Consider the following 14,980-nt stretch of genomic DNA (forward strand, 5'->3'; position numbering starts at 1 on the left):
CAGTAATTAACTGTCCAACAACTACTCAGTTACTGCTGAGAAGTTGCAATATTCATTCTCACTGTTGAGTGCACTTATCTGACATTGCATAAACTCCTTAACCATATTGTGCATCAACTTCAGGGACACCTCCATATTTGCCTCTTGTTTTCTTCTCAAAAATTTCTTTGCCCATCTCACAAGCTGAGAGCTAACTTATCTCTTCATTCCATTTCCTTTTTTTTTTTTTACCATTCCTGTAACATTCTCCAATTTATTCTTGTGGACTGTGAAAATGTGAGGTTATTTACTTCTAGAAATTTCTCATTGTTTCTTTATTATCAGTCCTTTCTTCCATCCTGTCAAACTTTTGAAAATTGTATTTTCTGCAGTGTAGCATGAGCAACCTGATATGTACTCTACTCTCTCAAGATAGTACTATATAATTTACTTTGAATTATAACTAGCTTCCTGTCAGTAATTTTCTACCAAATTAATCTTATTTATGCACTTGCAGTATTGTTAGATCTTAATTTCAGACTTCTAACACTATTAATAGCATCAGTCTTCCTAAATGTCTTCCTCTGGGTCTTTTTCCTGACATCAAACACCTGTTCTGTTAACCTTTCCTCATTTTCCATTCCATTTAAGTGCCTATAACATTTAGATTAGCTCTTCTCATACATTTTTGAATGCTAATAATGTCAAGATCCTTTCTAATATCTCAGTTGATGCCATCTTTTCACTCTTAGTTTTTCTTGGAGACTGATCATATTTGTGGTCTCTAGTCTTTGATCTACTATTTTCTAACTCACCTCTCTGATCTGTAACTAAATATTAGAATAGTAGGTGAGAGATTAGCAAAACCAGTCTTTTCCTACCCAGGAAAAAGACCCAGTGGAAGACTAAGATGTAAAAGAGTTAATGCAATTCGTTAATGTTAATGCAATTGGAAATGCTTTAGAGAAGGGAGAAAAAAAAAAGCTTAAGAAATCAGAGACCTGGCAAATTATAAACCAATTTGGAAGAAAACTGATAGGAAACTAGTAATGAGATATTATGATACCACTAGAAAATGATGAGATGATGTTAGATAATTTATAATATTAATTGATAATGGGCTTACTCTTGCATTATTTCAGAGCATTCCAAAGTTAACATTCCCTGGGGGATGTTTAATTGGATGCAGTCCAGGTTTTATGAATGTGCCCAAAATTAAAGGAACTCATAATGCAATGAAAAGTGCAATGTTAGCAGCAGAAAGTGTCTTTGAAGTAATATTTAGTGAGGGCGAAATTTCTCCAACTAAAGGTAAAAGTTCTCTCTCTCTCTCTTTCTCTTTTTTTTTTTTCCCCTGAGTTTGAGTATTGTTATAAGTTAATGCAGGCAACTCTCATTATTAAATTTGTAAGTTTGGTATATAGTGAAAGTTTTTTATTGTGAATTTTTATAAGGACATGGTTCTTTTTTTTTTTTTTTTTTTTTTTTTTGTGGTTTGACATGGTGAGGAAGGTTCATTATAGTCTTGTTTAGTTTACTGAGAGTTGACTGTGTTATGAAATGCAGTTTTTCATCTGTTTATGATTATTATGTGCAAATGTTTTCTTTAGTATTGGATGTTTTCCTTTAGTGGGATGCAGTTTTGTCACGAAGTTGATGTATGATTTCATTCATTGTTTGGTCATCATTTGCATTTCAGCATGACTAACCAGTGCTGTGTCTAACTTGCTGCAGATAGTGCATATTCAAAAGACATTGCAATATAAGAAAGTACTTTGCACTGAAACACCTATCCATTATGCTAAATATTTACATACAGTTGACCCTTGAACAACACAAGTTTGAACTGCACAGGTTCGCTTATACGCAGATTTTTTTCAATAAATATATTGGAAAATTTTTGGAGATTTGCAATAATTTGAAAAAACTCGCAGATGAACCGCATAGCCTAGAAATGTCGGAAAAATTAAGGAAAAAAAGTTAGGTATGTCATGAATGCATAAAATATATATAGTTACTAGTCTATTTTATCATTTACTACCATAAAGTATGCACAAATCTATTGTAAAAATTTAAATTTATCAAAACTTACAGACACTTACAGACCATACATGGTGCTGGTGCCATTCACAATTGAGAGAAATGTAAACAATGTAAAGATGCAGTATTAAATCATAATTGCATAAAATTAACTGTTATTAATTAATTAAATTTAATAAATTAATTAGTATAAAATAAAGATTTTATAATGATCATTCATTAATATATATGCTAAGCTGCCATTAAGCAATCATATTGCTGCTGCCTTCATTATCAATGCATGAACCATTATACCTGTAAATAAATATGAATTTCTTTTTCACATTATCTTTTCATTTTTGATGTCTAGTGTTAGTAATATGTATAACACATACAGTGTTTTTTATTATATAAGACAATATTGATGTAGATACTGACAGACAGAATATTCATCTTGTCAACAGATGATGTAAACTTATGATATTCATAAATACAGTATGGTACTGTAAATGTATTTTCTCTTCCTTATGATTTTTCTTGATAAAATTTTCTTTTCTCTAGCTTACTTTATTATAAGAATACAGTATATAATACATAATACAGTATATAATACATATCTGAAATATGTGTTAATCAACTGTTTATGTTATCTGTAAGGCTTCAAGTCAACAGTAGGGCTATTAGTATTCAAATAATGAGACGTCAAGAGTTATATTGGATTTTCGACTGTGTTTGTCTGGCATCCCCTAACTGCCATGTTGTTCAAAGGTCAACTGTACTTTTAAATTCTATAAATCTGAAATACTAGTTTTACGATTATATTATTCAGTTATATACATACATAGTTTATTCACAATATGTTACAATGTGAAAAGGGAAAAGAGATTTATATTAAAAATTAAATATTGCAAATTATGGTCTTCCAAGTCTCTCTATCTTGAGTTAACTGGTAGATGTCAGATGGATATCTACCAGTTAACCATGCAAACAATTGCCAAAATTGTTTGCATGGTCTTCCTCTACTGCATTTGCCATCTTCTGGTTTGTACAGGATGAGGGATTCCAAGAAGGGGGGGGGGAGACTTCAGGATGTCTGAGTTGTAGTTTTTTTACTATACTGACAAGAGGTTCTTGTTTAGCCAGATTTAGTACAGCAGAGTTAGTGACGCAGTCCATCCAAGTGTATCCAAGGATCAGTCTGAGACGTGTAGTTCCAAAGCAGTTAATTAGATTTGTAGTTTTTTTGTTGCTTATTGTCCAAATAAGCAGGTTTGAGAACCATACAAGAAGATGGATCTACTGGTTGCATGGTATAGTCTTAATTTTGTCTTTAATGATACTAATGATGATTTCCAGATGGGGTAAAGTTTGTTATACAAGACCAGAGCCAGCTGTTTACATTTTCTGATATCATTTTCTGTATTGCTAATGTACGATCCAAGTATTGAAAGTTCTTCACTCTTTCTATTATATACATTGTATTCAGTTATATACGAAGCATGAATTTTTAGGCAGTTGTTAATATTAGAGATTTTTATATAAAGAGATGTTTATATAGAAGATTTTTATTTATTTTATTTAATCTCTGTATTTCTAACAATTATTTTTTTTTAATTCCGAGTGTACCTATATATTTATTTATTACACAAGGGTTCACTCCAATTGGTGCAATGACCTCTTTTTTTACAAAATCTTTTCAAAATTTTCTTTCAAAATCCAAATAAATCACTGACTCAAGATCAAAATACAAAATAAACACATTTAATAAAACAAAAACAATATATATATATATATATATATATATATATACACACACACACTTCAAACAATATTACATAACTAACTACAAATTTAATTGGATCCAAGGCCTTTTAAAAAAATAAACTTACACTTAAGACCAGACTAAACACTTTGTTTGCACAATGACAAAATGTTCATAGTCAGTTTCTCTCTCTGTCAATCTTTTCTGAAGATATATGACTTTATTCTTCATTTTCATAGGATCCTTTCTTATCACTTATGTAGTGATGAGAAAGGATCCTTTCTCATCACACATTAATTCTTCCTGACTCAATTCTGTCTCTTTTTAGTAGAAATAATAGTTAGATCCAGCGTCCTTAAGACAGATGAAATTTCCTAAATCAGAGTTTTCTCGAACATTCCTTTAGAACATAAATAGCAACTTCTTCTTTTATTCACTAATGTTTATTGACAGTCTTAACTCTTCCACTTTAAAAGAATTTACAGTTCTACGATTCCCTTTTCGGAACCTACTATAAATCTTTCAATTAGCGTTTCCTCCAATATTCCTTTTAAAATGCCTATAGCAATATTTCCCTTTTATTTATCAATACTTATTCAACTTTAAACTTAATAGTTCCACGATTCCTTTTTTGGGATATACTATTAATTTTCCTCCGACTATCACATAAAAAAACTCAAATTCCTCCGAATCTGCATATCTGCTGGGTCTGTTCTAATTTCCTTCCGAACGCTATCTCTTTTACTCTCTCGTTGCTTCGATACTGAACCCTTTCTGTCAGCTGTCAATCACACATCAAACTTCTCGGCAAGCATGTGCACTCCATGAAAGTGGCAAGTGAGAAACTAGGTGTAATGGCTGACATGTTGTCTTCATTAGCGACAAGAGAATCTTCATAAAACACAACTTTTGATAATTTTAAACTACAATAAAATTCCTGTAAGTAATACAAACATCAAATCCAGTATAGTTCGCCCACTGTTTGTAGGTCTCTGCTTGGCGTCTTGCCAAGAATAGTCGATTCATGCTGAAGGGGAGAAAGAAATGAAGGACGTACGAATTGGTCGCCAACATGCAAAATCATGTACTTTATAGGTAAAATTTTCCAGCTGTTATACAAGCAACATAGTTAACTACAATAATCATAAAAGAGAAGTTAATTTTCCGATGTGTAATAATAAACAACTCATCCCACAATAAGGACTGATTACCCTATTATTGGAATGGATTCTCCTTTTTCTGACATGCGCAGAAGTGTCGAAGGATCTCTAATCGGTGGGCGAACTATAAGTACATAAATTTTTTAAATGCTTTACATATTCACTTTGACAAAACAATTTCAATAACGGGCACATCGCAAGTGCTGACAATGCACGTTATGAAACTAAAACTAATAATCATTCTAACATAAACAATTCGTAAAAATATTCAGGAATTTAAATTATGATTATTTTTACACAGTGATCATAACTTAAAAAAATCTTAGTCATAAAATGTATCAGTTAATGATTATTTGTGAAAATTATTTAATAGAAAGAAAGGAAGCAACATCCCTTCTCATCTTAATAATGATGAAATATGAAAGTCGGAAACCATTGTCTTTGCAAAGCTACCTTAATGTTCAAAGCAAAAAAAAAAACCTACATAAGGATGTTTTATGGCATTTGTTAAAGTGTTCATTAGCATTACTATTGTGTGTGCATGTGTTGATATTATCTTGTAGTGGTATCACTTTATGTCACAGAGAGAGAATCATGAACAACAAAAATGATTATACAGCAATCCTTTGATTAATGCCCCCCCCCCCGATTAGTGTTTTTCTTTTTCGATACCCAAATTTGATTAGTGCACCTATATACATCTTAAAAATAAATGTTACAGATTTTAAAATTTTTCAATCTATACATTTTTTATGGTTAACTATTTTAAAAAATCACTCACCAGGATGAAATAATTTAGTTACCGATTTGAAACATTTTATAAAGTTATTTTTTAATGGCATACTACACTATTTCCATGTACTTATTTAATCCTCTTCACTCCATCTGGAAGCATAGGTCTTCCACCACCATTTTCCACCAGACTCTGTTTTTTGCTTTTGCTTTTATTTGTTTCCAGTTTTTATTAATATTTGTTATTTCTTTCAGTATTGTTCTTTTCCATGTTTCTCTTGGCCTTCCTCGTCTTCTTTTACCCTGTGGGTTCCAATCTAGAGCCTGTTTTACTATTATTTTATCTTCTTTCCTCAACACATGCCCCAACCATCTCCATTTCCTTTCACGTATCTGTTGCAACATGGCTTTCTGGTTTGTTCTCTGTCACAGTTCTTCATTTGATATTTGTTTTGGCCAATATATTCCAGTATCATTCTTAAACACTTGTTTAGCAAAACCTGGGCACTGTTAACTATCTTTTTGTTTAACATCCAAGTTTCTGATCCATACATTAGTATTTCCTTTACATTTGAGTTAAATATTCTTGTTTTAGTTTTTATAGACAGATTCTTGTTTTTTCAAATATTTCTAAGCTGGTTGAAAGTTGAATAAGCCAGCTGATTTCTTCTATTTATAGTAGTTCCTCCTTTTATTGATACTATTGAACCAAGGTATATGAATTGTTCTACTTCTTTAAGCGGTATTTCTTCTATTGTTTTTTGTTATTTTGTTTTACATTTATTTTCATCAACATTGTTTTATTTTTATTTATCCTAAGACCAACTTTTTTTGGCTGTTTCTACAAGTGTTGTTGTTTTTTTTTCTATATGTTGGTGCTTCTGTGAAAGTAAGCAGATATCATCTGCAAAATCTAGATCTTGGAGTTGGTTTTGAAGTAACCATTGTAATCCTGTATTTCCATGAGATACTTTTTCATCACCCAGTCTATGACAATTAAAAACATAGCAGGGGAGAGTATGCAACCTTGCCTTACTCCTGTCTTTGTTTTAAATGGTTCTGAGAGGGTATTTCCATGTATTACTTTAATTTCAAAATCTTCATACATTTTTTTAAATTACTCTTATTATTTTTTCTGGGAGTCCATAATTTCTAAGTAATTTCCATAGGGAAGATCTGTTTATACTGTCGAAAGCTTGTTAAAAATTGATAAAATTTAAATATAAGCTTGCCTGCCATTCCAATGATTGTTCTATGATAATTCGTAAAGTAGCAGTGTGGTCGGTGCATGATCTATTGGCTCTAAAATTTCTATGTACACTATGTTCCAGATTTACTGCCAAAATTTATGTCATCTGCTTTACATAGCATTTTGCTGATCATATCACGTGCAATTGTTTTCCTTACTTTTTTTATTTTAAATTACTTTCCTAACCTTTAATCACGCGTAAAAGAATTAGTGAGCAAAAAATAGAAGTGTGAAAATGATTTGAAAAGTAATCTCATTGGAAGAAAAACTTGAAATAATAAAGAAAAATGAACAAGGCCAGTCCACAGCAAAGATGGGACAAGAACGCAAAAATGGGTGAATCAACTGCTGAATACAAAGAGAAAGGCAAGGCTGCTTTAAGTTCATCATGCATGCACTCGAAATCAAAGTATTATAATGATTGAATTAGAGAGACTTCTTTTTACATGGATCGACAATTGTAACCAAAAACGGATCCTGCTAAACACTGGCCTTATTAAATCAAAAGCATTGTCTCTTTGTAACTTGGAAAGAAAGGGCTATCAGTGATGGAAAAGAAGAAGAATTCCACGTTAGTGCTGGGTGATTTGAGCGTTTCAAAAATAGCCTACATAATGTTCTAATCACAGGAGAAGCTACAAGTACAGATAAAGAGATATCCAGAGATTTTGAAGAAAATTGTGTAAGAAGGACACTATTGTGATCAACAAATATTTAATGTTGATGAAACCGGCCTTTTTTTTTTTTTTTTTGGAAGCGAATGCCTTCCAAGACTTTTCTAGCCAAATCAGAGAAATCTCAGCCTGGTTCTAAAACTCACAAAGTCGAATGAAATGCTAGCAATATGTGAGCTGTTTGGAAACACATTCTTCCACATTTTGCAAATGATTTTAGAGGCTTTTTCAAATGAATCTAAATTAATTAAATCTCATTCTGAGAAGTTGAGTGATTCTGACTTGCTTAATTAGGTACACAGCAGGAAGATCCTGAAGAATATGAAGAAAATTTAATTTAATACTGACAAGCCCATAGAGGTTTCACAGAAACAATTTGAAAATAGTTTTTGTACAATTGAAGTTTTTAAGCAGCAATGCTTAGAAACTGACCCAGGTGAAGAGAGAACCAGTAAAATTTGCAGAGGAGGCAATAGGGCCATACCGTCAGTTGTATGAAAAAAAGAAACAGAATGCCTGCCAAACTACGTTATCTCAATTCTTTGTTAAGAAGCAGAATAATAAATTTATATTCTGAATATCTTTTATTGTCTTTCAGCTTCATGGTTTTCTTTTAACTAGGCCCTGAGACATACCCTAATTCTTTTATAAAAAAAATTAAGGGTCAAAAAAGAAATCTGAGGAACGAATTATATACATTTTCCCATAGGTTATTATATTCGATTAGTGCGTTTTTGATTAATGCGCCTGTTTTAAAGAACGCATTAGGCACACTAATCGAGGGATTGCTCTACATACAGTCAGTTCTCACTACTGCTGTAACAAACTACTGAAAAATTCCAACCGCAGCTTTATAAATACAATGCCATGGTTAAAAAAACACTCAGTATATAATAAACCTCCTGTGGTCCCTACAAGAATGCTATAGTGAGAGTGAATTATATTTAAGACTAGTGGACTATTTTTGAATTCTTCATACAAGAATCATTTATTAAAAAAAGTGTAAAACTTTAAAGAAGTAAAGCTTACTTCTTTAATTCATTTTAAAAATTTTATGGAATTTACAACCATGTTAAAAAAAACTTTTTTTATTATCCCGACATTTCGATCTTCACATCAAGATCATCATCTTGAGCGTACATAAGTATACAGAACAAGCTGAGTTACATCATTAACTGTAAGCTAGAGAAACAATGATTTGATCACATGTTATTCTACTGGCATGACCTCTGGTGAAAAAAAAAAATATACATATATATATATATATATATATATATAAATTAAAATAAAATAAAAAATAAATTTTTACATCAAGCTAAATTCTATTTTTACAATGATAGGAATAAACATTCTTTTAGATGGTTTTCTTTCAGAAACAATTGGTGTCCTATTTTTAGTATTACAATTCTTATTTTTGATTTACAATACTGGATTTTCTACAGTCCTGTTTATAGTTGTTCTTGGTGAGGAAGGTCGAATATATACCTTCCAAATGTTTGGGATTTTTAAACCATCATTGTTGTTCAGATTGGGGTGGTTGCTGATAATCTCACAGGCTTCCTTGAATTTCCGTTCATACCATGTTCTAGTGTAATGTAGACAGCTGGTGGTTTTCCAGTCAATTCTGTGTAAGGTATTCAGGGCATGATCAGAAAGGCCAGCTTCACCATAATTATTATATTTAATGTGTCGTTTATGTTCTTTTTGTCTAATAGGAATAGTGCGTCCTGTTTCTCCTATATATGGTATGTTGCAAGTACAATAAATCCGGTATACTCCAGGGTGAGCTAGTGGAGGGAGTGGATCTTTGGATGAGTTGAGTAAGTTTTTTAATTTTGCAGGAGGTTTAAAGGTGGCTTTGAGGTTGTACTTTTGTAGTACTCTGTTTATTTTGTCTGATATTCCTTTAATGTAGGGAATGGTTATAGTTTTACTGTAGTCTGGTTTGTCTTTGTTTTTTATTGTGGTTTTGTAGAGAATTTTGTTTATAGTATTTTGGCTGTATCCGTTTTTTCGTAGGTTATTACTGATAATTTTAAACTCGTCTTTCAGTGCCTGTTCACTGGAACAAATCGTCTGAGCTCTGTTTTTTAGCATGTTGATGACACCTAGTAAATTCCATAAAAATTTTAAAATGAATGCTGATCACCGTGTAACCCTAAAAGAAAGGCTTACTTCTTTAAGAAGTAAAAAGAACATCTCGTTCTTCTTAATAAAGGTTTAATTCATTTGTGAGAGTTGAAATAACTCCAGACTTGACCACCAGGTGTGCATGTTATGTCAGAACAGTGGTGACTCAGTAGCAGAAAACATGTTTTGGTTCTGATTTTGTGAATCCATACATGTAACTATTGTTAGAGATTATTTGATGAATAGTTTAATGTGGATCACAGCCTAGACCTTTCATTATTTCTGGAATAAGGAATTGATGAAGAAAAATTTTTTTTTATTAACAGTAAAACAATGTGTGAAAGAAATTATTTATTCTTACAGCATTTACAGAGTGGCTAATGTTGTTCACATTGAATCTCTAAATAAAACTGAAATTGTTCTTTTATTATTGGTGTAAGCTTTACTTTTTTTTTTTTTTTACAATAAATCTTCAAAATGAAAGAATCATTTGACTTTGTATTGCATGAATCAAAAAAAAAGAAAAAAAAAAGAAACCAGAAAAGTAGATATTTTCATGTATGTTGAAAAAACTTCTGATCATCTAACATAGATAACAGTAGTATATCTGATTGGCCATTAGTAAAGTCTTTATTGTAGATAAATAATAATTTTAGTCGTACTTGTTTTAAGTTTGACAGAGCACCAAGTCTTGAAGAGTGTTTACTATATCTAGATCAAAAGGAATAAGGCAAGAGAAGCAAATTCAAAGGTGTAGACATGCATGGGTGGTATTGGCAGTTATTCTTTTTAAGTTTGAGGATATTAAGCATAAAGCCAGTAGAACTTGAAGCTGACAAGTAAGAAGTTATGAAGATGTCAATAAATTATTTTCATGGTTTAATCCTTTATCCAAGTGTAAGAAACCGTGTTTGCACATGAAGTATCTTTACATCTGGCCTACTTGTATATAGGCTAATGACTTCGCATCAGTTGCCTTAGCACACACTAATGCAAAGCACACACCCTTTCAGATGTGCATCATGCAATGCAGTATGGGAAGGGCCATCATTCAGATCAGTATGGACCTTTATTAAGGTATGTTAAAGTGCAGGGATACCTCTCCAAAAAACCTCTGAGCAATCTACAAAATCTAAAAATCACTCTGAATTTCACTGAGCAACCCTAAAGGATCAATAGTCTAAACTCATCCTGAATCACTCCAGGAGGAAACTCAGCGGTGATTCCACTCACTGACAAGCAAAAACTCACCACTGAGCAAAGCCTCTTCAGGAAGCAAGCAAACCCAAAGACAAACATTATAAAACATCAATAGGAGCCAGATCCAGAAGAGATACCTTGGTATCTCTTCTTTGAACTTAATTGGTTGATGGACTGAGTCCTTGACTCTTTATCCCTTCATCTGGATTTTAGATTGTGGGTGATGAGAATATTGTGGGTAATTTACCCGCTCATTGTGAGCATTGAGGCTGTATCAGCTTTCTCTTGCGATGGAGGATTTCAGTTTTTTATGTTTGAAACAATCTGAGGGCTTGTAGTCCGCTGCCTGTCGAACTAGCTGATTTGGGTGATTATCTGTGATTGTGAAGAATTTCTCCGCAATGCTTGTCATGTAGGTTTAATATCTGGAAGATTGGCTTCTTGATGTAACTGGATGTTTCTGATGAACCATGGGGCATTAAATGCCATTCTTAGGCATTTATTCTGTATTATCTGAAGTCTGTTGATGTTGCTTTTAGTCGTGTGACCCCAGGTTGGAGAGCCATAAGTTAGTTGTGGTCTAATTACCGATTTGAAAAGGAGGATTTTGTTGCTTATGCTTAGGAAGCTGTTCCTATTCAAAAGTGGATATAGCTGTGCTATAGTCTGACTTGCCTTAGTGGCGACACTATCCATATATGACTTGAAGTTTAGATGTCTATCAAGATGAACTCCCAGATATTTGGTAGAATTGCGCCAAGAGATGATTTTACCAAACATTTGTATGCTTGTATTCGGTTCTGCTTTACGTCTAGTGAAAAGTACTGCAGAGCTTTTGTTTAGATTAATTGCGATACGCCACTTGGTGTACCAATCCTCCAATTCATAATGATTGTGTCATCGGCATACAGAGCGGTGATAGCTGGAGACAGTTTGGGGAGATCTGCCATGTATATGGAGAAGAGTAGGGGAGATAGCAGAGAGCCTTGAGGGACTCCGGCCATGATTCTCCTCTCTGTGGATCTGATACCGTTCAGTTTTATTTTAAATTTTCTGTTATTTAGATATGATTTGATAAGTAGAACTAGTGGTAATGGAATACCAACTTCGTGTAGTTTAAAAATTAGTCCGTGATGCCACACTCTATAAAATGCCTGAGTGATGTCCAGGAAAACTGCGCCAGAGTGTTGGTGCCATTCATATGTTCAATAACTCTGTAAATTTGTAGCGTTGTGGAGTGATATTTCCTAAAGCCGAATTGTTCATCTTGAATGACATGGTTGATATCTGTTGCCTCTTGAACCCGTGTGAGAATAGCACATTTGGCTATCTTACCTATGTATGAAAGAAGGCTGATTGGTCTGTAATTTTCAGGAAACTGTGTATTTTTTCCAGGTTTGGGAATTAGGAAAATGTCGGCAATTTTCCATCGCTCTGGAAAATAATTTAGCTGGAAGATGGCATTAATGATGGCTACTAGATGCATAACCCCTTTGCGGGGAAGTAACTTGAGTACCTTGTTTGTTTAGTTTTCTTAAAATCTTATATACTTCTGTTGGTGACACGGATTTGTTATTGGATTGGATTTGAAGTATTTTGAGTTATTTTACATGCTTGGGTGTGAATATTACTTATGAAATTTATATCTATATTGATATAATTGGGGCTGCATTGTTTTTCTAAACTGTCAGCAAATGCTTCAGCTTTTTCCTCGTCGTTATAGACAACATTAGATTCACCTTGGATTAGAGGAAATGTAAAACGCTTTGAACGGAGTGATTTCATCATTTTCCATATTGATTGATCCTCTGTGTTTAATTGGTAAATTTTGTTATTCCAGAGTTGGTTACGGTGGTCCTTTAGGGCATATTGAACCTGGTTTGTTACTCTATTCACTGCTTGTTTATCCACTGGGTCCATTGTTCTCTGATATTGTCTTCTTAATCTGCTTTTCTCTTGGATAAGACGTTTTATATCCTCTGGGAGTTTATTTGATGGTGTACATTTGGTTATATTTGTTACCTGCGTTATAGCTGTCAGCAGTTGTTTTTCAAGATTCTTCACTGCTTTTTCTACATCTTCGGCAGATGTTATATGCGGTATTGGACCAAGGTTTTCCTGGAAGGCTGAGGGAAGTTGTTTCCAATTTATAAATGTGGTGGTATTTTCTGTTAAATCTTGTATAGTGCCTAGTTGTAATATGATGGGGTTGTGATCAGAACTTAAGTCGTTGATTGCTTGTATCTGATAGCTGTGCGCTATGTTTTTTAATATAGCTATATCTAGTACATCAGGACGTCCGGTAGCTCCGTAATGTGTGGGTTCAGTGGGTCCTATTACTGTTATATTTCTTGAAGTGGTGTAAGAGTTGAGTATTCTTCCGTTAATATTTGAGTTTCTGCTGTTCCAGACTGAATGTTTGGCATTAAAATCTCTGGCTATAATCACTGCTCTGCCTGTATTTAGTATCACATCTAAGTCAGATTCAAGGAGTTTTTTATTTGGGGGGTTGTAGGCTGCATATATCGTAATGCTGCTTGTGTTTTCCATATGTATTTCTATTCCTGTAGTTTCCATGTGTTCTGTTTGGGGTTCGGCTATTGAATTATGTTTTATGTTTCTTTTCACAAAGATAGCAGTGCCTCCACCTCTAGCAAAGCATCTGTCTGTACGGTAAGTGCTATAACCGTTGATTCTGATTTTGTCACTTGGACGAAGATGTGTTTCATTAATGAGGATGATGTCTGCTTGGGTTTCTGCTGCAAACTCCTGCAGCTCCTGTAATTTGATAGATAAACCATTTGCATTCCATGAAACAGTTTGTAACGATTTCGGTTTTCTTTTAGACTTATCCATTAAGAATTTCCATAAAGAGTGATTGTGTATGCCTTAAGATGATATCCTTGGCTTCTTGAGTTGGGTTGGTTTGTTGGAGTTCAGCAAGCATTTCACCTAAGTGGCTTGTTATGTTTAGTAGGATAGGTTTTTGGTTTGCTGTGACTGATTTGGTTTTGGGTCTTTTTGGAAGGTTGATCTTGTAACTTCAGCATACGATCTTCCATCCGTTGTGGAGACTATAGTTTGATGGGAGGATGCGTGTTCTTGAAGAGGTTTACTGGTTTTGAGTTGTATCTTTTGGTTTGGGGGAAATGCTATACAGCCCCTATAGTTTGCAGGGTGTGGTCCTCCGCAGTTTGCACACTTCGCTGGAAGTGTGCGAGGTTTATGGCATTCATTTGATGCGTGTTTGCCACCACATTTCACCAACAAAATTCAGGCCTTGCAGCATCGTTGTGCATGCCCAATCTTCTGTCATCTATGACACTGGGTTGTAGTTGATTTATGTTTCAATGCCTTAACTTTTATGACTTAGATCACAGATGGTTTGGAGATTGTATATATGTTTTTGGTCTTTGCTTATTCCCACCAGAATTAGGGGATAGGGTGTTGGCTGCAGACCTCCAATTTAAGGGCTAAATCCCTTCAATTGGAGGTCTGCAGTGAGGTCTTCTATTTGTAATGTTTCAGTTACTCCCCTTAATACTACTTTTAAATTTTTCTCACTGTTGAGTGCAAAAGTGTGGTATGGCAAATTGTTGTTGTCTAGAAGTTTGGTTATTTTTCTGTAGTCTGATGACGTTTTAGGTTGTATGTGAATCCCTTCTTCTGTGTTTGTGGCTTTAATGAAGGTGATATCTGAAGATTTCAGTGTGGATGTAACGGACGTCCAGTGCTCCTTGGCCCTTAGGACGACTGGGGATACCCTTTCTTTAATTACATTATCTGGGTTTTATCTCCGCTGTTTTGGGTGTATCTGCAGTAGAGGAGATTTTCCTTTTCTTTTTGACTGTTTGGAATTCTGTGTTGGTTTCCAAAAACTGCGGAGTATTATCCAGAGATGTAGCGTCCTCTATATTCGTGGAGTGACTTAATTCTGGTTCAGTCAACATACTTCCATCATTTAAATCATCCATCCTATCTTCTGTGACTGCTGTAGGGGGGAATATATCTAACAGCTTTACTTTCCCTGGCAAGTTGTCACTCAATAGTTTTCCTAATCTTAGGAATTCTCTGT

The 14,980-nt window shown here is 33.7% G+C and overlaps 1 protein-coding gene across 1 annotated transcript in view; it reads left to right on the forward strand.

Annotated features, from left to right (window-relative positions):
* Etf-QO (electron transfer flavoprotein-ubiquinone oxidoreductase) overlaps nt 1–14,980 on the forward strand; it is an 88,911-nt gene that overhangs the window by 31,531 nt on the left and 42,400 nt on the right. The window contains exon 6 of the mRNA XM_090402729.1: nt 1,122–1,290. Coding sequence (XP_090258855.1) covers nt 1,122–1,290 — 169 coding nt within the window. The remainder of the gene's footprint in view (nt 1–1,121; nt 1,291–14,980) is intronic.

This window comes from Typopeltis vanoorti, chromosome 13 (genome assembly GCF_054136105.1).
Source record: "Typopeltis vanoorti isolate ZY-2024b chromosome 13, IOZ_Tvanoo_1.0, whole genome shotgun sequence".
NCBI lineage: Eukaryota > Metazoa > Arthropoda > Arachnida > Uropygi > Thelyphonidae > Typopeltis > Typopeltis vanoorti.